At 29.3% G+C, this 22,687-nt stretch overlaps 6 protein-coding genes across 10 annotated transcripts; 3 read left to right on the top strand and 3 right to left on the bottom strand.

Moving 5' to 3' along the window:
• Nucleotides 1-326: 326 nt before the first annotated feature.
• On the top strand, nucleotides 327-3,310 carry LOC118071593 (zinc finger protein 569-like). The gene is made up of 3 exons (XM_035090796.1): nucleotides 327-906; nucleotides 989-2,800; nucleotides 2,858-3,310. The coding sequence occupies exons 2-3, from the start codon at nucleotides 1,045-1,047 to the stop codon at nucleotides 3,223-3,225; spliced, it is 2,124 nt and encodes a 707-aa protein (XP_034946687.1). The 5' UTR covers nucleotides 327-906; nucleotides 989-1,044; the 3' UTR covers nucleotides 3,226-3,310.
• A 4-nt stretch (nucleotides 3,311-3,314) lies between these two features.
• Tgs1 (Trimethylguanosine synthase 1) lies at nucleotides 3,315-7,786 on the bottom strand. The gene is made up of 4 exons (XM_035090794.1): nucleotides 7,405-7,786; nucleotides 6,960-7,095; nucleotides 4,057-6,876; nucleotides 3,315-3,752 (listed from the first exon to the last, which is right to left on the bottom strand). Exons 1-4 carry the CDS (start codon nucleotides 7,512-7,514, stop codon nucleotides 3,645-3,647), a joined length of 3,174 nt encoding a protein of 1,057 aa, XP_034946685.1. The 5' UTR covers nucleotides 7,515-7,786; the 3' UTR covers nucleotides 3,315-3,644.
• Nucleotides 7,730-11,065, top strand: LOC118071592 (ATP-dependent DNA helicase DDX11). Its single transcript, XM_035090795.1, has 4 exons — nucleotides 7,730-8,021; nucleotides 8,208-8,919; nucleotides 8,978-9,454; nucleotides 9,521-11,065. Exons 2-4 carry the CDS (start codon nucleotides 8,216-8,218, stop codon nucleotides 10,926-10,928), a joined length of 2,589 nt encoding a protein of 862 aa, XP_034946686.1. The 5' UTR covers nucleotides 7,730-8,021; nucleotides 8,208-8,215; the 3' UTR covers nucleotides 10,929-11,065.
• Nucleotides 11,066-11,433: 368 nt separating this feature from the next.
• Nucleotides 11,434-13,259, bottom strand: Dysb (Dysbindin). 2 transcript variants are annotated; one of them, XM_035090805.1, is made up of 5 exons: nucleotides 12,558-13,259; nucleotides 12,141-12,439; nucleotides 11,897-12,052; nucleotides 11,684-11,824; nucleotides 11,434-11,614 (listed from the first exon to the last, which is right to left on the bottom strand). In XM_035090805.1, the coding sequence occupies exons 1-5, from the start codon at nucleotides 12,611-12,613 to the stop codon at nucleotides 11,526-11,528; spliced, it is 741 nt and encodes a 246-aa protein (XP_034946696.1). In that variant the 5' UTR covers nucleotides 12,614-13,259; the 3' UTR covers nucleotides 11,434-11,525. The 2 variants fall into 2 exon arrangements, with proteins under 2 accessions (XP_034946696.1, XP_034946697.1); XM_035090806.1 differs by having other exon boundaries at nucleotides 11,434-11,611.
• LOC118071600 (armadillo repeat-containing protein 1-like) lies at nucleotides 13,229-15,230 on the top strand. Its single transcript, XM_035090804.1, has 4 exons — nucleotides 13,229-13,434; nucleotides 13,495-13,830; nucleotides 13,907-14,116; nucleotides 14,184-15,230. The coding sequence occupies exons 1-4, from the start codon at nucleotides 13,333-13,335 to the stop codon at nucleotides 14,352-14,354; spliced, it is 819 nt and encodes a 272-aa protein (XP_034946695.1). The 5' UTR covers nucleotides 13,229-13,332; the 3' UTR covers nucleotides 14,355-15,230.
• Nucleotides 15,112-22,575, bottom strand: wnd (wallenda). Of its 4 annotated transcripts, XM_035090799.1 has the most exons (6): nucleotides 22,394-22,575; nucleotides 21,434-22,282; nucleotides 20,077-20,292; nucleotides 18,878-19,164; nucleotides 16,808-18,806; nucleotides 15,112-16,744 (listed from the first exon to the last, which is right to left on the bottom strand). In XM_035090799.1, exons 3-6 carry the CDS (start codon nucleotides 20,256-20,258, stop codon nucleotides 16,477-16,479), a joined length of 2,736 nt encoding a protein of 911 aa, XP_034946690.1. In that variant the 5' UTR covers nucleotides 20,259-20,292; nucleotides 21,434-22,282; nucleotides 22,394-22,575; the 3' UTR covers nucleotides 15,112-16,476. The 4 variants fall into 4 exon arrangements, with proteins under 4 accessions (XP_034946690.1, XP_034946689.1, XP_034946691.1 ...); XM_035090798.1 differs by lacking the exons at nucleotides 21,434-22,282; nucleotides 22,394-22,575 and adding an exon at nucleotides 20,488-20,865; XM_035090800.1 differs by lacking the exons at nucleotides 21,434-22,282; nucleotides 22,394-22,575 and adding an exon at nucleotides 20,497-20,865.
• Nucleotides 22,576-22,687: the final 112 nt, after the last annotated feature.

Here is a 22,687-nt window from a genome sequence, read left to right as displayed (position 1 = left end):
TCAATGACACTCTTGAACTCAAAATTTGTTCAGATCAATTGAAATCAAGACAAAAATTGGTTCATGTAACAAATAAAAAATTTTCTTAATAACAATTAGAGCAAACAACTTTAATTGTTCGATTTCTAGATTAATAAACATCAATTGTTTCAAGTTATTATAAAATATGAATACAATATTTTCAATTTGTGGTATCTTTCATCTCTCCAATACCAACACAATTTTCCTGGTGATCTTTATTTTTTGGTTCTTTTATTAAATAAACTTCCGGTTCATGTGGCGCTACTTTCTGTATTATTATTATCTTTATAGGAGCGATCTTCTCAGTCTGTAGCTGCTCCGAAATATATAATCACACTCCAAAATGGATATTATGGGTTCTATTTTGTTGATAAGATTTGCAGTGTATCGATTAAAACATTTGGATAATTTCGAATCTTGGTAATTAAAAAAGATATTAACATAACTATCATGTGATTAAATTTTATATGAAAATTTATTATATTAGTACAAATGGAATTTTTGATACAAAAAAATTCATCGGTGCTGTAAATTTGTATCCATAACAAGTTTCTGTCATATTTCTCAAGTTTTTGTGCCTTCCAAGATTTATAGGCAAATACGATATCTTAAATTAGTTTTGACGATCGTCAATTAACTTTATTTTAGTGTCTATTATAAGTGTCGGTTCAACATACATCACTTGTAAATATAACCTCAAAATAAGTGCCAGTGAAATGATTTTTTAAATTAGATTTTCCTTATTATTAACCTATAATGTATATTGTTGTTTTGAAATATTTAACAAGGTTTTATCGAAGAGTACATTAAATAATGTATTTCATAAATATGTGAAAAGTAAATGGCTTCGTTGCCGGTATATATAACCTAATTTTCTTCAAATAGGTATATTTTCTTCATTTTACTATGTTGTAATAATTTATATCTTGTGAAATATTTATTATAATACATACTGTTTACATTTCAGATGTTTATACAGATGACTAATTTCTTAAATATTTTTTCTTCTACACAAAATCAACTATGAGCGACGAAACAATATTCGTGGATCCATCGTATTTAACCTGTGAAATAAATGGGTCACAGTTTGTGTTTCAAACTTCATCCAATACTCAAAATGGTATTGTTGATGCTGAAACACTTTTTGATCCAAAAGAAATAGATAACTGTTTCTTAAATAAGAGTAGTCAGAAGCAAGATGAAGAATCAATACCAATTCTTTGTTTAGATGGTATTATTTATGCTTTAGAAAATGGTCAACTTCAACAACTGGACTTGAGTCGACTACAAAATAATGATCAACAAAATCAAGAGAAGAAAGAAACTGTACCAATCGTTGATGAGTTTTCAGTCAAAGAAGAACATCAGACACAAATAGAACAATTTGCTTTAGATAATAATATCCACGATGTTCAATTGAATGAAGAGCTTCCTGAAAAGTATCATTTAATACAAGAAAAGGATAGTGATTTTTTAGTAGAAGATAGCTCTCTCAATGCTAATGATTTCGTTGAAGTTGTTGCTGCATTTAAATGCAAAATATGTCCTTATACAACTCAAGATCGTGGTGAATTATTGAAACATTTTCAAAACATTCATGCTAATCCTACTCCGATGATCAAAAATGAAGAAAAAGAGGACAAAGAACCTGCAAAAACTGAAGATGTTAAATTAGTTTACATGTGTGGAGAATGTTCGAGTTGTTTTCCATCAATGGAAAATTGTAGGGAGCACATGATCAATGATCATCAGTTGATGGATCGAACTTGTGAAAAAATAGATGATGAAACGACTTCTAATGATATGGTTAATGTCAAAAAACCTGTTAAAGTTGCAGAAAAAAAATCCGGAAGTAAAGAAAAACGTGAATTGAAAGTAACAAAAAGTAAAACCTCTGAAAGTGTAAATAAACTTTACTTAGAAGGCCATGAAAGAAATATCAAATGTATTCATCGTGGTTGTTTGTATAAATTTAGTTCCGAGGAATTAATGCAAAAACATGCATCTTGTCATGTTGAATCAGAGCATGCAAATGTTTTTAAATGCAATTATTGTCAGGATATGAAGTTTACAAAATGGAGTGCATGTTCAGTTCATTTATGGAAAAAGCATAAAATAGATATTGGATTGCTTTCTTGTAACATCTGTAAAGCCTATAAGAGTGTCACAAGTGTCAAACTTCTGACTCACATGAGAGTTCATAGTGAAAATCGTGATTTTGAATGTCCTGACTGTGGAAAGCGTTTCAAACAATCAAGTCAGTTACGAAATCATCGAGTAATGCATTTAGATCGTAAATCTGTAGATATTCCTCGTTGGTATACTTCGAAAACATGCGAAATGTGTGGAAAAACTTATGCTGATTCGAAATGTTTGAAAAATCATATGCAAGCTGTTCATTCAAAACTTCGACCTTATGTTTGTAATGTTTGTGGTCATTCTAGTGCAAGAAAAGCCATGCTTCAAATGCATTTACGTCAACATACTGGTGATAAACCATTTAACTGTGACTTGTGTGACTTTAAAACTGGAGATCATAATTCTTTACGACGTCATATAATGAGACATACTGGTGTTAGACCATATAAATGTCCACATTGCTCTTATTCTGCTATTCAAAGTAGTAGTTATAAAAATCATTTGAAAGCTAAACATCCATTATCGTCTGGATTATTTACCTGTGAAATATGCTCATTCAGAACTGTCAAGAAAGAAACTTACCTTGAACATATTAGTGATCATGAAAAAGGATTAATTAAAACACCAGTACAAAAGAATGGTAAGTTTTTGTGTTTGATTGTTAAAAGATGTAAGTTAATATTTTGTATATTTTCAGATGATAATAATGTAGAAGTTTTTCCTGGCAACATGGCAGCAGCTCAGTTAATTTATAGCTGCTTAGGTGCATTTTCGAAAGTGGGAAAAACTATAGAAGCTAGTTTGATGTCTTCTTCAACCTCCGCTGATGGTACTTCACAAACAATAACAATTCAAATTCCATCAACGCATTTAGAAGGTTCTCTACCTATTGCTGATAATAATGTTAATAAAGCTAATTCAATGATCGAGCAAGAGGACGAAGAAACAATGCATTGTTTTTTGAAAATACCTCATGAAGAAGAAGAAAATATTGATACTGGTGGTATAACTATTCCTGCGGAGCCCGAAGATGCTCAACCTACGATTCTTAATGTTGAATCATAAAGTGATATTAAATATAAATAATATTAAGAAGAAATATTTGGTTGACAATGTTGGATATTGAAATTAAAACAAAAAACAAAAAAAACTAGTCAAGTTCATATTTTCACTATCAGTGATTTAATATACGTAAAATGATCATATTGAGCATGGTTAAAAATTCCACGTTCGGTGATTAACTTATTTATAATCAATAGTAAAACCATACAAGTTTACAATAAAAATTTAAAATTATCGTTCGGAAGCCATTTAAAATACTTGATTAATTCTTGAGCGCTTCTTTTTGGAGTACACACATGGGCGGTAACGTGAAACCAGTATAGTACAAGTGTCCCTTCATAAATATTGCATTAATGTCGTTATTGTTGTTATTTAAATGGCTACCGTGTCATATCGTTGACATTACAATGCTCTTGATACTATCAATCCCTGAGAAGTTCACCATAATACGCTGTTAACGCTATAAGTTTTCGATCTAAAAAACTTTGCTCTACTTCAACCCCACCTCCTGGTCCTGCCAGCATAGCAAGCTACAAATATAAACATGATATTAAAGATTATTTTTATGCTATTAAATATATCAAATAAATTAAAAGTCATTTTTTTTTGTTAAGAATTAATATAGATCATTTGTGTCCATTAATTAATTTTTTTTTAAGTTTTAGTAGCAAACCATCATCAAGATAAAATTTATCATATTTTATTTTTACTTTTGTACTTATTCTGCAAATATGTACCAATATATAAACATTTTTAAAAAGTTTTTATTCCGACTACTTATATTTTTTTCCACAAATGATCTACAAATACTAAATAATAGGAAAATAATTTTACCTGAAGGGTATTAACATTTTTTGGAAGAAAATAGCAGATGTTAGATGAGATTTGTTGCGCTGCTTTAAATAGTGCTTGTCCCCCAACCGGTTGTAATATTGTATTAAGATTAAATACATCAACGTGTGCGTAGCTTGGTCCTCCCCAAGGTGGGCTAAGATAAACAACATCACCAACAAGTTTATCAGCCAACTGAAGAAAATTTCCTACGATAAATTCTATTCTATCTTCAACACCATAAACCCTAGCATTATTACGTGCAAGTTCTATTTTTTTCTCATCGATATCAATAGCAATCACCCTTTCACACGTCATTGCAAATTGAATAGTGTTTCCTCCAGCACCACAAAATGCATCGATTATCGTGTCACATCGACATCTCTCTGCTATGTGCGCAGCTATTTTTTCTGGCGTCACAGAAAACCAACTCTCTCGGTCTAGCTTAATTCCTTGATCAAATTTACTGAAAAGACGATATCTTCTCACCCAATATTTCATTAAATCCCTATCGTTATCTATTTCAATAGGAAGACTTATGTTTCTTTTATTCTGTTTTCTTCTTCGTTTTTTCTGAGATTTTTTAACGCTATCATCATCAACTGTTTTATTATTCAATATCTCACTTTCATCACAATTGTCTTCAATCTTTATATCAATATGAATTTTTTCTTGAAGTTTTGTGTTACAATCAATTCCAATTAGATTAGCTTGACTTTCATTATTGTCTCCAGTTTCAACTGTTTCAATGGCTCGATCTTCCTGCTTTTTGTCGAACACATCATCAGTACTTTCACAGCTATTGAAAGTAATATTCAAATCCGGTGGAGTCTCCATAGAACTTGTGGAAGGTTTACTGAATACCAATCGTTTCGCATTGAGTTTTTTGTTCAGACCAGAATCACATTCTTCATCCGAACTGGAAGTAAATTGTACTTTGGTATAAGAACCTTTCTCATTAGGTTGAAGCTCTGTTTCAGTAGGAAGTGCAATAGGACAGTATGACAAATATTGCTTTACTTTATCAATTGTACTAGTAATTTCCAATCCATTCTCATCAAAATAACTATGTTTATTCACAGGTTTCCTATTAAATTTCATTTTAAATTGTCTATTGGGAAGTCTTACATGTCTTTTGCGATAAATTACTTCTCCTTGAAGTTTCTCTTGATTCTCCTTTTCATTAAATGTATATCCCATTAATGAAAATGCTTTTTTTATTGTTTCCATCCCTTCTTCTGTTTCTTCAAGATCCAAAGCATGAGTTCGTTTCAAACTTATTGGTTTATTTTCTTCTGGTTTGTCACCATCACCATCACAAAGATCATTTATCATAGTATTATCGGTTGTAGTTTTGGAAGTTTGATCTACGTTGTGCGTCTGAGAGTTCTCATTTTCGTTTTTTTCAGATTGATTCTCTTGATTATTAGATTGACCTTCAGATTCCATAACTTCCAATTCATTAGATTTTACGGATAAATTTTTCATGAGGACGCCTACAGAATCAATTATTTTTCTCTTCGATTCAGCAATACGTCTCTTGGATAGAGATTTTTTATTGCCAATTTTACTCTCTGAATCTTTCCGTTCTTTGCGTACTCCTTTAACAGGTGTTATTAAGTCATTTTCATTAAATGTTCTTTGTAGATTAATATTACTAGAGGCAGGCATTTTTTTTGTTACTTTTTCATCATATTTTGATATAAAATGTTCGTAATGCTTTTGATACATAACTTGAAAATTTAATTTCCAAAGATATTGCCAATATTTATCATTATCGTTTGAAGTTAATTCGTTATCTTGATCTGAACTACTATTAGTTGTTATATTGCTTTCTATAGAACTTGTTACTGAACTTACAAGACTTAGAGATCGTGCTGAATTAGAATCGAAACTTGATTCAGACAGAGTTATTTTAGTAACATTCGTCATAGAATCTGAAGTAGCATTCGTTTTTGCGATCGACCCACTAACAGAATCACATCTAGACATTGCAATCAGTCTCTCATCTTCAGCATTTGAAGTTTGATTATAGCTTTCTTCAATGCTATATGGACTTAATGGGTTCCAACCTTCACCCATTTCCGATTCATCATAATTTCCTAGTTTTTTACGATTTTCTTCAGCTTCCTTTTCATTCAGGGCTTGAATATCAACATTGTCAAATGAAAAACTTACACTATTTTTTCTACTTCTACCATCAGATTCACTAGATCTTGATTTCTGAAAAATTCCCTCGAAATTTGATCGTTCAAGTCCACAATTTTTGTGCGCTTGATTTGGAAAGCATGTATTTTGCTCCGAAAATTTTTCAGGTGGATCTTTAGGGGATTTTTTAGTTTCTACAGATGATTCAACATCTTTTAAATATTCTGGATTAATATAATCAGCATATTTGGCAATCCAAGAAGACCAAATTAACTGTTCTCCATTATCACCCCAAAATTTTTCCCAAGCAATATCTATTGGTCTTCTCTCATCAGTTCCGTATAAAATATTAGCATGTAAATAAGGATCATAGATCGTAGAGTCAATAGTTGATAAAACACTATCACGATAAGTATCAAAATTCAGTCCTGTATGTTTGAGCGCCTGAAATGTCTTCGGTTTATCATTGTTTATCGTTGTTCCATGAATATTTTTAGCTTCATGTTCATGATATTCAGATAAATCTGCACCTGAATCAGACTGATGTAAACCTAACTTCTGATTAAAAGTCTGTGCTGTGGACCTATGTACAGAGTCTCTCACGGAATCGTATTCATCTGTTGAATAATTGTTGTCTGTATGTGATGCACTACAATAACAACTGACTGGTTCTTCCTATAATTGAATTGACATATCAATAAAATATACCGAACAAAAGAAAGTTAAATTGACTGTTGTTTGTAGAATAAGAATCTTACATCATGTTTTTCAGTGATTTGAGCTTCTTGAAGATTCTGTTTATGAATATCGAGCATCTCTGGTAAACAATCATTTTCAGGATTATCATCTACACCTTCTTCGTCTTGAGCTAGTATTGAATAAACTTCAGGATTCCTAAAAAAAACAATAGAATTACTACAATGAATTGGAAAAGCTTAATAGATACTATTTATATCTATTTATAATAATGTAACAAAGGGCAGAGATGACGTCTTTAACTGTTTTTCATAGAATAATGACCTCTGACATTAAATAATTACGTATGCTTTGAGCTTCAGAGCACAATTTAATAATAGTAGAGAAAGTTTAATCATGTGTTCACTTACTAATCGATATTTACAATTATTAAAAAAATAACAAAGAATATTTTAAATGATCATTTTTTTTTAATCAGGAAGTCTATTTAACTATTAATTTTATTACCTTATAAAAACTCTGCTACAAAGACAATAAATATATTCATCTTCATGAACATCATCACTCTGGTTAGCTATGTAAACGTCAGCAAGTGATTCCCAAAAAGGGTCACACATGTTAGTAAGCTTATTTAATGTAGTCCTTGATAAATATTCAATAAATTTCCATGACTTCTAGGATTTTGAAAAAATCTATGACTATAAAAAACTGCACAGTTCACAACAATACTGGTTAATAAAGTTTATTGATATGTAAGTATTATTAATACTGTGTGTATGGTGAAACTATATAATATATCACTCGATCAAAATTTTCTTTCATCTAGCCTAGCGTCTCGGCGTCTTGTTCTGACGTTTGCCACGAACCTTCTGATGTATCGAACCAACAGTTCGAGTGTTCACAATCGAATGGATCGGTCCTCTAGCAGAGATAGAAGGAAGCACTGACATGTGCACATGTTCCAATATAAACACACGCATGCTTACTGATTTTAAACGATAAACAATAAATGATAATTATTTATAAATAATTTTATAATCATCATAATCAGTATTTGTAACAATTGATCAGTAAATAATAATTTGCTAGACTTTTTTTTTCCTTCTGAACAATAAGTTTTAATTGTAAGTTTCATTTCTAGTCGTAATTATTTATATTTATCACTTAAATATGCAGATAATTACTTATTAATGTTTAATATAATTAATATGAAGAACGAATTATAGTTTTTGAGTATTTTATTGACAAAAAAATTAATATACATAACCTATTTTTGATATTTGAATTCATGTTGAACTTAATTTGTTTAGATATCATCATGAAACCACCTGAAGAATTTCCATTCCCTTTTCCACCTTATGACATTCAAAAAAATTTCATGAAAAATCTGTATTCATGTCTGGACAATGGGAGTTTGGGGATCTTCGAAAGTCCCACTGGAACTGGAAAATCATTGTCAATTATTTGTGGAGCATTTAAATGGCTTGTTGATTATGAAAAACATTACAAGGATTCTCTCGAAGTTCAACTGAAAGATTTTGACAATAAACTAGAAGAAATTAAAAAAGAATTTAAACAAGATTGGTTTGCTGAGCAAACTGCAGAGATAAAAATCAATAGTGAAAAACAAGTTGTTCAAAAAAAACTAGATATTTTGAAGCATCGGGAAGAGCGAAAAAATAAATTTAAGGAAAGATTGGAATTAGAAAATATATCAAAGAAGAAACGATTCTGGAAGTCAAAGAGTGTTGGCGAGAAACAAAATGATAAAAAGAATAAAGATGAAGTATCTAAAGATGGTTTAGAAGATTCTATTGCTGAAAGAAATGATATTGATTTATTACTTGAAGATTTTTCATTGGATTCTGATTCAGATGATGAAGAAACTAAAGAGGAAGAAGAAGCTGAGGTTGTAAAAATATTTTTCTGCTCAAGAACTCATTCACAATTAACACAGTTTATTGGTGAAGTAAAAAGAAGTCCTTATGTGGCTGAGATTTCGTTGGTTCCTTTAGCTTCAAGGTAATTAGATTTTAAAGAAAATATTTATACTTAATGAATAACAATAAATTTATTCTAGGCAAAATTATTGCATTAACAAAGCTGTAAAGAGTCTAAACCATATAAATTTAATTAACGACAAATGTATACAAATGCAAAAAAAAAAGACATCATCGAAAGAAGAAAAAGATCTCAAACGATCAAAAGTTGCTACAGCTTGTCCATTTAATCCTGGTAATCAGTCATTACTTGTTGCTGACATTGTAACTAATGTTCAAGATGTTGAAGACATCGCTGTGAATGCTAAGAATTTAAATACCTGTGCTTACTATGCTTCAAGAAAGACATTGCCAGATATTCAAGTTATTCTTGTGCCTTACAATCTTGTCCTGCACAAAAGTACTAGGATAAGTTCAGGAATTAATTTAAAAAATAACATTCTGATAATCGATGAAGCTCATAATCTTCTAGAAGCTATTGAGAATATACACAATGCCATAATTACTGGAAGAAATATCCTACACTGTTACAGTCAAATTACCCAGTATCATAAAAGGTTGTATTAAAAATCATATTAAACATTATTTGTATTTATTTCTATAACATTTTAATTTTTTTTTAGATTTGAAAATTTATTGTCAGCTAAAAGTGTCTTATATTTATCACGGTTGAGTTTTATTTTAAAAAAATTCATTCAACTTCTTGGTGGTACCACAAAATCTCATCATGAAGATAAAATTGAAAAGCCGAAATCAGAAATTTATACTATCTCGGAATTTGAAACTGTTACTGATATTTACATGATAAACATGTTTGAGCTAACTAGATTCGTAAATGAATCAAAATTAATGCATAAGCTTCGAGGATATGTTGAAAAATATTCCGGAGATTTAAAAGTTCGTCCAGTTGTCAAAAAAACAGGTGGAGTCAGCGCATTTTTAAGTTCTTTGCAGAAAAAAGATGATGTTGTGACTGAGAATAAACAAGAAGAAAACGTTCCAACAGAAGAAATACCTAGTACTCCTATCATGCTTATAAATAATTTCCTTCAGTGTTTACGAGGTGAAAGCAAGGATGGAAGGATTTTTGTAAACCAAGGATCTACAATAGGTCAAGGAACTATAAAGTTTATGTTATTAAACCCAGCGTCACGGTTTCATGATATTATACAGGATGCAAGATCTGTGATCCTTGCTGGAGGAACTATGGAACCAATATCTGAGTTTAAGAATCAACTATTTATTGGCGCAGGAGCTAATCCTCAAAGAATTGTCACATATTCTTGTGATCATGTTGTGCCTAAAGAAAACATTTTAACTAGAATTGTGACTCAAGGACCTACTAAAGTTACTTTTGAATTTAATTATAATAATAGAGGAAATCCAGAGCTAATTAATGAACTTGGACGTACATTAGTACGTTTATGCAACATCGTACCCGGTGGAATAGTTGTTTTCTTTTCATCCTATAATTATGAAGCCACTTTATATAAAGGTTTAGAAAATTCTGATGTTATAAAAGAGATTCAAAAAAAAAAGAAAATATTTCGAGAGCCAAAACTTGCTAGTGATGTTAATTTAGTTTTGCAAAATTATGCTAAAGCTATTGAAAATCCACAATCACCACAAAACGGTGCGCTTTTATTTAGTGTTGTTGGAGGTAAACTCAGTGAGGGTCTTAATTTTTCTGATGACTTGGGACGATGTGTTGTTGTTGTTGGAATGCCTTATCCTAATACAAAGTCTTTAGAGCTTCAAGAAAAAATGAAATATTTGAATGAAAATGTTAAACAAGGAGCTGGAAATGAATATTATGAAAATACTTGTATGAAGGCTGTGAATCAATGTATTGGACGTGCTGTTCGGCACATTGCTGATTATTCTACAGTAGTGTTGCTTGATAAACGTTATTCTACAAAAACTAAAGCACTTCCTGGATGGATTCAGAGATCTTTAGAAACAAGTAATGATTTCACCGCTGTTGTTAATGATATAGATAAGTTTTTTATAAACAAAAAAAAGAAAACGTGATGTAAAATGTTACAATATTTTTTTACATATAAAGTGAGCTATTTTTATTTTAATGTAATAAAAAAGATTTTCGAAAATTCACTGCATTTGTTTTTTAAATATATTTATTATCAAATTAGATGATATGCATTGCATTTATAAAGGCAAACATTAATGTATGGTGACGTAAAATTAATGAATTTAATTTTGTGAATTTAGTTTAATTATTAAACGAAACAATAAATGTTATGAACATATATAAATATTATTTTTAATATAAATACATATATTCGTTTTACATTAAATATAATATATTATCACTCTACATTTATCTTTATTATCATTTTTTATATTAATATATAAACTAGTATATTTACCACAGCTACTTTGCAGGTTTCTTTTTATTTACTCATGATTTCGAATTTTTTTCAATTCAAGATCATATTTATTTATATAACGCGATATTTATGTAATTTAAAATTCCATATTTTTATTAAATTATCAGAATTTCATATTAAAAAATAAATATATTATTAAAATTCTTCAATTTCCTCCAAACACAAATATTTATTATTTTATAGTTTGATGAATTAGATAATAAATGGACTGATATTTACTTTAACTTTGCAAAAATTCATCAAAATCTGCGGAATCTTCTTCCAAAACTATTTCTTCTAATGCTGGACCTTCTCGAGATGATGATACTTCTGAAAAAAATTTACTTATTGATTTATTCTTTCAGAAAAACATTATTATAATAACCGCATAACACTTACTTGGAACAACTCCCGTTGCTTTATAATTTTCAATTTCTTTTCTGAACACTTCATCAAAGGTTTCTTGCCTTTCTTTTAACATTTTTTGTTGTTTCAATTCTTGTTGAAGTACTCTCTCCGAATGTTCACTTGCTAAGGCCGCTATTTTCAATGAAATACATTGAGTTTAAATTAACAATCTTTTTTATTATTTGAATTAAACAAACTTATTACCTCTGACATTATCCAGTTCTGATAGTTTTTTTTCTTTGTATAAAGCCAATTGAAATCTGTGATCTAATTGCTTATTTTGTAATTCGAGAATTTCATTCAAGTCTTCTAGTTTGAATAATGCTGCTTCCACTTCTTCAAAAGCTTCTTCCATAGAGCCTTTTTTTATAAATGAAAAGTGAATTAATAGATAGAAAATGAAATTAAAGATGTAAAAATAATGTTTAATATTTGTATATCATTATACCTATTTGATCCATAAGATTTTGAATGTCGTGATTAATTTTTGGAATTGTAGCTAAGGTTCCATTTAATATAGTCATGTTATTCCATTGTTGATTAAGTTTTTCATAGACATTACCAACAAGAATATCAACTTCATGAGCTTTAGTAGCATTTTCTTCAGCTAATTCATGTAATTCATTCCACTGAAGTTGAAAATGATGTAAAAGATCAGCTCCAGCACTATAATTTATTTTATCAATACTTGATGTGTTAGATGTTTTTTTCCCTTTTGAACTTTCACCTATTGACAAACCTTTTAAACTATAAAAATAAAATTATTATTTATTGATTAACTTTTTGTCACCTTATGTTAAATATTGTTAAACAATTATTATTGTTGCTTCTTATGAATAAACTTTATCATATTGTTTATAATTACCTGGTTGAAATTCCATCTTGTACTGTTTGAAACTTACTTTTCAAAGAACCGAACATGATTATTATAATTATAATAACGTATCATGAATAATTGTAGTTGATAATGATAATTCAACCAAAAAGTGTTTCAACACAACACAGGGTTGAGGTTAGAATCAATTACAATCATAGATGTCAAAAGCATGTACCAAAGAATCTATACATGTACAGATGGTCTTACATACACCGTCTAAAAATATTTTTACTCCAAAAATACATTAATATATGATGCTATTAATTTTTATGTTTGTTTATAATGGGTGCCATGAGTGATATGAAAAACCGAAAGGCTTATCATCAAAATATCCAAAAATAAAAGTCCTTTCATAGTATTAAGTTCATGATATATCAATTATTACTATCATTACAACCACGATTAAAAAGCAAAATTTATGGGATAACCAAACATGTTTCAATTATTTCATAAATTATAACTAAAGAATTGAATATACAAGTATAAATCAATTTAAAATTATTTTGATCACTTTTTCAGAAGACCTAATCAAAATTATAATACAATAACAAAATCCCTGAGCGATATTCGATCAATTTAAATTTCGCGCGATTGCTAATTAGCGCTGTACATTTCACACTAGCGCCACTAAGAACACCACTCAAGAAATCACAACTAAAAATACATAACAATAAAAATAATGGTCGAACATTACAGTTTCTCGGACTCGATAGTGGCATTTTTATAATTTAATGTTGTGATCAAATTATCTTCATCACTCACAATGGAACATGAAGAAACACTAGATTCTGAACAATTAAAAAACACTCTAGAAACTTATAGAAAATTAGCTAATGACTTTATGAACCACGATACTATTTTAAAGGTAATTCATAAATTTCCATCAATACTCTTATTCAATCATAACATACATTCCTCTTTTTAGGATAAGACAGTACTATCATACTTAGCTTATGTTCTGGAGACACCTGATACTGAGGTCGTTGAAATAGCTTTGGACATTCTCGAAATATTTACAAAAAATGTTGAAAATTACATTCATATAACCTCCACTTTTGGAGTTAGAGAAGCACTTGAATCTGTAATAAATAAATATTGTTTAGAAGCACCTTATATTGCTAATCATGCACAAAATGTTAAAGATAATATTGAACGTATGAAACCACCTATTTATAATTTAAGAAGCAGATGTAGAAGAGTTATTGAACCAAAGAAACTCAAAACTCATGTTATTGTTCTTCACGTCAGTGGTTTGTTACCGGTATATCTCTATTTATTCTACCTTAAATTAAATGCCATTTATTCATTATCGATAATTACTTTATTCCCATTTTCAGGAAACCCGAACTGAATTAGAAGCAACATTAGTTAGAGTTGAAGGTTTAATTTCTTTGGTTGTAGATGTTGAACACCAACGAGTTACTATGAGAACATTAGCTAATGTTACGCCTAAATGTATTGCCGAGGCAATCAGAGACAATATCCCTAATATGGAAGCTAGACTAGTCATGAAAAATAAATTTAATCAAGAATTCCTTGTTAAATTGGTATCTACATTATTTATTTATTAAACAACACCTTCTTTTCTTTAATAAAATTCTCTTACCCTTACAGTTGAACGTTGATAACGGTGACTGTGAACAATTACCTGAATACTTACCCGAAGAAGAAGAGGACGATAATCAAAAAGAAGGCGTTGTTTCTCTATTTTCTGGTTTAAAACAAAGCGCTTCATCTTTATATAAATCTACTGCTGAATTTTTACATAATTCCTTTTATTGGTGAGCTTTTATTATTTTTAAAATCTAGTTATTTATCAGAATCTCGACAGCCAATCTTTGCCAACTTTTCAAACTCCCTATTGTATTAAATTATTAAAACTTCAAACATACATTTTTCTGTAACAAAAAAAAAAAACAATAATATGCGTTACATATTAGAACAACATATTTTCTCGTCCCTCGAGAATAACTAATATAGAGAATGGCAAGAGAAAAATGTAGACAAATTTTTAATCTATTTATTTCTCGTAATTTCTTCATCCGTCATTGTTTTGAAATTTTTATTATAGTATTATCATTACTGGAGAATTAATCTCATTATTTTATTGTCATATAAATAAATCACGTTCATCTTTTATGTATATTAAGATAGTTCATTCAGTAATGGAATTTGTTATTACTAATTGAAAATTTATTTTGACTTATTCGCCTTTATTTGTTACATTTCTTTTTTGTTATTTTAATAAACTATTCCAACAAATTATTTACAACCATGACTGGATAAACTGCATTAATAATATACCTATAAGGCTGTGTAAGATTATGAAGCACATTGTCATTTATTTTGCTGTAAAAAAAAGACATTTTATCAATGTATTTATTGTAAATTAACATACTCTATTGTACGATAAGATTTTATAATCTCTTGATTGTTATAAAAGTTTTCCCAATCATTTTGAGTAAAAAATAATTTTAAACCAAAAAAAAAAAAAAAAACTATATTACTAATTATTTTTTAGTAGCTCAGGGACTGAGAAAAAATTTAATATACTTTGTAGTGGTAAAGAAATTTTACTCCATACATTATATGAAATATATTTGTTTATAATTATCTACATATTTAAACGTTTAAATTATAATAAAAAAAAAAGACGAACCACTTTAATTTAGCTGCCAACCTTTAACTTCTAATACACTATTTATTATGTAATATGCGGAGCTGCTTAATCTAATTATTAATTTTTTTTCGTAAATTATCTCATTTTTTGTATGTTTCGAAATATTGATTTTTTTTTTTAATATTGTCAAAATGTAAATGCCTATTAAAGATATAACGTTCATTTATATATCCATTTTAAGGCATTTTTATTTCAAAGCAGGTACAGCTGTTTTAAATCATGTTTTACTGTGCAAAAATTTCTTTTAAAACCACTTCAAGGCACTCCATATCTCGAATCTTTAAGCATCTGTTAATAAAGTTTCATTTGTAAATTTATTAATCTCAAAAATTGAATGTTGTTATAAAAAATGAAGTACAAGAAAAAACATCTTTATCATGTCATTATTACTTATGTTTTCAGTACAGCTCCGTATTAATAATTACCTAATTATTTATGTAATTCTAATTTACAATATTGCAAAAAACATAATGATTCGTCAAAATTCGTCTTATTTTTTTTTTCTCGTTTACTTTATTATCATTATTTCATTATAATTCATTTCTTTCATACTAAAGTTAATCTAACTTATCTTGGGCGGCACATTTGTATATATATAAATATTATATATTCTCTAAAATGAGTAAACATAATTGCACAATCACAATAATTATTTTTCCAATAATGGAAAAAAAGGTTCGCTTCGTTCCGTTCACACATTCCTGTTTCCATACAATTGAACATATTATATGAGATCGAGAACATTCATATGTACATTTCATACTGTCATGCAGACACAAAAATATTTGTACAATCAATATGAGCGATAATTATTTTCAATAACAAAAAAAAAATAATAATAATAATAATAACAACATAGCACGATTCTTTTTACATTTTTTAACACGTTTTACTCTCAATTATCTTTAGAGCTATTTTTAATTGGTAGTCCAACTTATGTAAATGCAATATACTTTTGTAAATTAATATTTACCATTTCAATTATTTACAAAGTCTCATCAATATTATATACAATTAAATAATACGTACTACTACTATATAAAGTACGTGCAATGCGTCCCTCTCAATCCTACCTAATTTAATCTCAATTCTTTTTTATTTTCATTGGCATTGTAATCATGTGAACACGTAGTATGAGAGTAAAGCATACCTACAAGATTCTATAAAATTTTAGTAACAAAAATGTTTGGCGAGATATATAGACTATTTTTCTATCACTTGTATTATTTAAAGACTCACGGTGATTTCACGCTCATTAGAGCATCGAACAGTCAAAAAGCTTTCGTTATTATTTCCTTTGTATCCACGAGAAGTAACTCGTTTATAGGCTCTTTGAACATCGGGATTACTCTCAAGAGTTGATGAATGACTTGAAGGTGGATGAGAATACTCTGAGGTATTTTCTTCATCAGATACTAGGCCTCTATCGATACTTACTACATTTTGTTTAAACCTTCGAATGCGACAACCTGGTCCTATTGGTCTTCTTACAACACTGTAATAATTATTGATTTTTATTAATTAATGTTAATTAATTAGTAAGACTCTATTTACTTACCTTCGTCTTCGTAATGAATAATTGAATCCGTATTTTGAATTTTCTCGTTCCTCATCAGACCATCCATCTTCACATGCCTCATCATCATCACCATCATCGTCATCATCACCATCACCATCATCCTCATTATTGTTTTCATTCTCACTTGTTTTTATAATCCTTTCATTGTTTTCATTTTCATCTTCTACAACGATTGGTTTATTTTTTTGTTCATTCAAGATACTTTTTATATCAGAAAAAATAACATTATAGTCACCATCAACTGTTGCATTATTAACTACTCCACTGTAAGGTAAATCATTACAGTTATCATTATCAACAGGAGAAATTAATCGATTGGCATTGATAATTTCGGAAACTTTCCTTCCAAGAGTTTCAAGATGATCATCATCACTACAATCTCGCAGTTGTTCATTACCATTACGTGATTCAGCATCATAAAGATTAGCAATATTTAATGTTAAATTTCCATTAATAGGTTCAGATACATTATCAGAAAAATCGAGCATTCGTTCACTAGTAGGTGAATTATAAATCTTTTTAGTAAATGAATTTCTTATTGACTCTATTGAATCAGAAATACTAGTAATATCTGTTTGAGTTTGATGATCAACATATTTAATTGACAATTCTCCACTTTTACGTTCTCGATGAGGAGATGACCGTGGACTTACTGCAATTATTCCACCAGAACCAACTCTACGATGCCGATATTTTTTTTGTTTAAAACTACCATTATTATTAGGAACAACAACAGTCTCTGGTTGATTTGTACATTCATTAATTTGAGTACAGAGCGTCGCTTTTACTGGGGATTGAGGTGAGTCAGTTGGAGAAGGAGGAGTCGTAGGGGTAGTTGTAGAACTTGACTGTTGATGAGCATTACGTCTTCGATGTAATCTTTCTTGAGCTTTAAGTAATGGATGTACTAAACGTTTTTTACATTGTTTATAACTAGATTCTCGTTCACGTTTCACCACATCTCGCTCTCGTTGCTCTAATTGTAATAAAACTGCACTCAGTTCCATATAAAGATTATTCGTTCTTTCTAATTTCCTTTCATAATGCTCTCTAATATCTTGAGCATGCCTCAATTCATCTTTTCGTTTACGAATTAAATCTTCCTCAAATGTCGTATTCTTCGAATTCTTTTTCATTTTTTCCAACTCTAATCTAATCTCTTCTTTCCATGTTTGCTGAGTTCTATAATATTCATCGTATTTTCTGTAACGCACTTCACCAGCTGCAATATTCAGATGAGATTCAATATGTCCAAAAGTTGGACGATTTCGTGGTTTTTCTGACCAACATTGTGTTACTAAAAGTTGATAACCTTCAGGCCACGTCGATGGAATTGGTAAATGCAAGGAATTACTACCAACTCCCCAAATAATTGCTGATGAATCTACATCCCTATACGGAATTTCACCTGTTAAAAGTTCCCACAAAACAACTCCATATGACCAGATGTCAACTTTTTCAGAACATGGTTCATTACGAATAATTTCAGGAGCCATCCATGCAACAGTTCCTGCAAAACTCATTTTTGTACTTATTTGATTCCAACTACGACTTGTACCAAAATCACTTATTTTAACAACTTCTTCACGACCAATTAAAACATTCGGACTTTTTAAATCTCTATGAATTATTTTTTGTGAATGAAGATAAGCCATGCCTGCAGCTATTTGTCGTGACCATGAAACTAGACGTGGTGGAGGAATAAATTCTCCAGCTCTTAATAAATCATAAAGTGGTCCGTAAGGACAAAATTCCATAATAATACAGTAACAAGGTGCTTGTGTACATACTCCACGAAATTTTACAATATTTGGATGATTCAATTCTCGAAGATGCTTTATATCAGTCTCTCGAGGTTCTCGTACCTTCTTTACTGCTACTATTTCATTGTTTAGCATACCACTAAATACTGCACCTTGAGCACCAGATCCTAACCATTGAAGTTCTTTTATCGATTCAAACGCAATTTCCCAGTCATCTGAAAATATTATTATTTCATTTTATATTTAATCTTTTGTTCTTATTCATTCATATACATATATATTTTACCTGAATTGCCTTTTATTTTTTCTGGTGCTGTAGCTTTTGAAAGCATCGTCCAAACAGGTCGCATACATCCTAAGATTCCTTCTACCCAACTAGTTCTCTGACTATCAACACTATTGTCAGATTCTTTCTTAATTGTATTGTCAGAACTTCCATCACTTTTTGTTTCTGGAAGATTTAATACAGTCTCGGATTTTATTATTTGGCCGTCTTTTATTACTCCTGTTGTCATACTTGATCCAACTGGAATTCTACTCAATTGTCCAAGCTCCTCTTGAATACATAACATACTGTAGACAAACAACAAAAAACATTTTATTTATTATTGAACAATATCATTAAATAAAATACTAAAAATGAATAAAACAAACTAAAAATTTTGTTTTTTCCTAAACACGAAAAAAAATTTATATTTATCAAGCTCACCTAGACGTTACATTATTCACTGAAGCTTGACAAACGGCTAAATTATTATCTCGTTCTTTTGTACGAACGAAAAATCGCGCGAAAACCATTGTTTTAATTGATAACACATGTAAAACAAAAGTTCAATATTTGATATACAGAAAAATAATATCATTAGAACTATATAAAATGGCGAACGACACAGTAGTAAGATTGCACAAATATAGTGATGTTGAAAAATACGTGTTGATTACTTTTATATCTCAAAAGTACAATTGTTTAAAGTATTTAATACTAAAGTATATAACCTTTACAGACATTTATGCCTTTTTGTAACTGTACTTTAACTACACCTCTTCACTATCACTAATGTCTACTTGCTATCTTTTGTCTCCTGATTTTATCTACATCCGTTATAATAGTTTCATCAGATTAATTGATATGTATATAAACTTCATTACTATCACTACGTATTAATTTTTGATAAATACCAAAGTGAACAACATGAGCGTATATGTATATTTACACAAAGATGAAATTTTTAAATGTGTAAAATATCTAAAAAAAGAATAACAAACGATTACAGCGCCAATTGATAAGGAATTTATCGAGAAATGTGAACAATACTTTTTTTTGATAATTATTAAACCATTAAATGGATATTTATGAGAGTGGATAACTCATCATAAATAATTAACCAAATCAATTAAATAATAACATTCTCAATTTTTTTTAAAACACAATCGTTTTATATTTTAATAATTATTCCTATCAAATGGATTATTCTAAAATTATACCTATTACTAAAAATATGGTTGTCAGATTGTGAATCTGTAAGAGGTAGTGGATTGACAATTATCCCAGAAGATGATGGTATTGGTGAAGATGACAACGTAGACGTCTTCTTCCTGATTTGAATTTCGAATCCATAATTTTCATGAGAACGACAGAGTTCGGTTTCTGATCCTGGAGTTCTCATTTTTTCAACGAGGAAAGTTTTCCTCTATGTTAAACTGAAAATAAATAAATAAATTTCATTGATCATTGTCACAATCATCATATTTTATTGAATTTAAATACCAATTATTCTATATTATTCAGAGTACTTTTTTGATAATTAATTACTCCAAATAACCTTACTTTTATCACTTCAATTAAATGTAATTCATGATTTACGTTAAATACAAATTATAACCTATTTTACACACTTATTGCACCTGCATAGGATCTGGTGTAATCATTGTTAAAGATTTCCTTGAGATTCTTTTTTTTTTTGGACATCCCAAACGATAGGCGGCATTTAGAAAGTATTTTGCACAGGTAGTAATGTAAAAGAGGATTTGAGGGAAGAAGAATGCGGAGGGAACTTGTAGGCCTCAGGGCGATGAGTCACTCATAAGATTAAAAAAAACTGTATTATAAAATTAATTGATTATTAATTATTAACTTCTTTGAAAAACTGTTCAAATAATTATTCAATCCTTTATTATTATATATCAAAACAAATAAAACATAATTAACTTTCAGAAACATCTTATAATTAAGCTTGTCGAATTTAAGTGCATTACATAACATTTAAATCCAAACAGCAGAAAATCAAATTCCGGCATTGAAATCACTCTGTGATCATCAAGAGTTGTAATAATTTGACTATGTAAATATTTTTATAGATATGGAATTTTTAGGGATAAAAATATTTTTCTGTCCATTTTGTTGCCCTTGAATTCATATTTCATTGTGAAGGAAAGAAAATAAAACAAGTTGAAACGAGAAAAAAAGTGAAAGAAAGAGTGGCAAAGGTGTAAGAGAAGGGGAACAAGTGATTCTGATTTTCAGAATGCCTTTCAGGGCCGTACCTGTGTAAAACCCCATTAAGATTTGTATTTATTTATGTTAAAATTAAAATTGATCACATAAACAAATAAATTAAAATTTTTTTTTATCAATAATGAATTAAATAATTAATATAATAAATTAAATAATAAATGTATTAATGTGATAAATGTGAAATAAATTATAAATGTTACGTATAATTTAAGTATCCAAGTAGTTTAATAATAAAAATAAATAAATTAATTAATTTAGAAATGATCAAAATTTATTTAAAAGTTTTATAAAATGATAATAATTTATAAAAAACATTTTAAATCTTACTTTTTCGAAATTATCCGATTAATTTCTTCACGTATTTTATCCCATTCCTCACAAAATTTGGAATTTAAGATAAAATATATTTTTAAAAAACTGATTACAAGATTTCATCACACATCACACTTAAATCACATGTATGCCAAAAATTGACAGTTTTATTATTCAATCAATTCTTTCCGAAATAATTTTAGTTCATCAAACAAGTACACATAAATAAGGATGCTGTGAAAATATTTTTTCATATTATCAGCTGTTGTTGCGCCATTTTCTATAACATTTTACTATCAATTATTCTAATCAATTATAATAATTCAGTTATGAAAAACACTCAAAGGTATACAGGGTCTTTTTTACAATATTTTTTCTAGATGCGCGTCTGGAGTCGCAACAAAATGGCGTGTTCGATGAATTCCTAGGCATCAAGGGCCTCCACCGTGTTGGAGGTAACCAATTAATATCTCAAATATTTTCTTACTCCCACAAGGATCAATTAATATCGTAAAAATTGAAAATTTCTCTCAAATTATCAATAATTCATTATTCAGTCAATTTATAACTGAATATTTTTATGCAATTTTTAGAGAGCACAATAACAATAAAACTGAACAAAATGTAACTTTCGCGTCAGTATCCTGCGCCGCCTGTGGATTGTGTCGGTGTACAGCGGTATATCCCACCCCTACTGTGATGGTGGGGTCATGTTGTCTGCAATAAGGGTGGCCGAAGTAGAGGTGGCATCGACGTTGGTTGATACTCATAGCAGTGGGGGTGGATGCCAGTAAAAAAGGTAGTAAAGACAGAGAGAGACAAAAAGTGAAGGAACTAAAAGACGTCGATTTTCACCAGGGCCGACTAAAAATGTATTACGTTTGTTCATTGCATTTATGGTAATGTTATGTTTTTACATAAAATATTTTTAAAGTTATTGTTGTTGAAGAATAAATAAAAATATACGGAATTTACCAATTTGACATTGCTTTTCTAATCAAGGTCAACCAAACATTGATTTAGCGCCAGGAAGTCTGTGGATGCTTCCGAGAAGTCGTTACTCCTACCCGCTCCGTCATTCAATAACTCAACGTACTACAACTCATTTAGGGGTGAGTCCCCACCAGTGAAGATCGATGTTGAATATGACGTCACATTAAATCTTTAGAAACAAAATAAATAGATTAGGAATGAAGATGGATAGTTGGAGGAGAGTTGAAGGTCGACATCTCAAATCTTATTCATACATAAGAAAATGGCATTCACTAA

The sequence above is a fragment of the Chelonus insularis genome, unplaced genomic scaffold (genome assembly GCF_013357705.1).
Source record: "Chelonus insularis isolate UGA/USDA-ARS -01 unplaced genomic scaffold, ASM1335770v1 contig_88_pilon, whole genome shotgun sequence".
NCBI lineage: Eukaryota > Metazoa > Arthropoda > Insecta > Hymenoptera > Braconidae > Chelonus > Chelonus insularis.
Note: the sequence above shows the minus strand (reverse complement) of the source record. Positions and strands in the feature narration are given on the sequence as shown.

Coding starts and splice junctions, on each gene's coding strand:
- LOC118071593 (XM_035090796.1), top strand. CDS start 1,045: ATGAGCGACGAAACAATATTCGTGGATCCATCGTATTTAACCTGTGAA. Junction 2,801..2,857: donor AACACCAGTACAAAAGAATG/GTAAGTTTTTGT, acceptor GTATATTTTCAG/ATGATAATAATGTAGAAGTT.
- Tgs1 (XM_035090794.1), bottom strand. CDS start 7,514: ATGTGTGACCCTTTTTGGGAATCACTTGCTGACGTTTACATAGCTAAC. Junction 7,096..7,404: donor TGTAGCAGAGTTTTTATAAG/GTAATAAAATTA, acceptor TGTTTTTTTTAG/GAATCCTGAAGTTTATTCAA. Junction 6,877..6,959: donor AAATCACTGAAAAACATGAT/GTAAGATTCTTA, acceptor ATTCAATTATAG/GAAGAACCAGTCAGTTGTTA.
- LOC118071592 (XM_035090795.1), top strand. CDS start 8,216: ATGAAACCACCTGAAGAATTTCCATTCCCTTTTCCACCTTATGACATT. Junction 8,920..8,977: donor TTGGTTCCTTTAGCTTCAAG/GTAATTAGATTT, acceptor AATTTATTCTAG/GCAAAATTATTGCATTAACA. Junction 9,455..9,520: donor ATTACCCAGTATCATAAAAG/GTTGTATTAAAA, acceptor ATTTTTTTTTAG/ATTTGAAAATTTATTGTCAG.
- wnd (XM_035090799.1), bottom strand. CDS start 20,258: ATGAGAACTCCAGGATCAGAAACCGAACTCTGTCGTTCTCATGAAAAT. Junction 19,165..20,076: donor AACCATATTTTTAGTAATAG/GTATAATTTTAG, acceptor GTTTGTCTACAG/TATGTTATGTATTCAAGAGG. Junction 18,807..18,877: donor AAAAATAAAAGGCAATTCAG/GTAAAATATATA, acceptor TAATATTTTCAG/ATGACTGGGAAATTGCGTTT.
- Dysb (XM_035090805.1), bottom strand. CDS start 12,613: ATGTTCGGTTCTTTGAAAAGTAAGTTTCAAACAGTACAAGATGGAATT. Junction 12,440..12,557: donor CAAGATGGAATTTCAACCAG/GTAATTATAAAC, acceptor TTATTTTTATAG/TTTAAAAGGTTTGTCAATAG. Junction 11,825..11,896: donor AGAACTGGATAATGTCAGAG/GTAATAAGTTTG, acceptor CATTGAAAATAG/CGGCCTTAGCAAGTGAACAT.
- LOC118071600 (XM_035090804.1), top strand. CDS start 13,333: ATGGAACATGAAGAAACACTAGATTCTGAACAATTAAAAAACACTCTA. Junction 13,435..13,494: donor ACCACGATACTATTTTAAAG/GTAATTCATAAA, acceptor TCCTCTTTTTAG/GATAAGACAGTACTATCATA. Junction 14,117..14,183: donor AAGAATTCCTTGTTAAATTG/GTATCTACATTA, acceptor TTACCCTTACAG/TTGAACGTTGATAACGGTGA.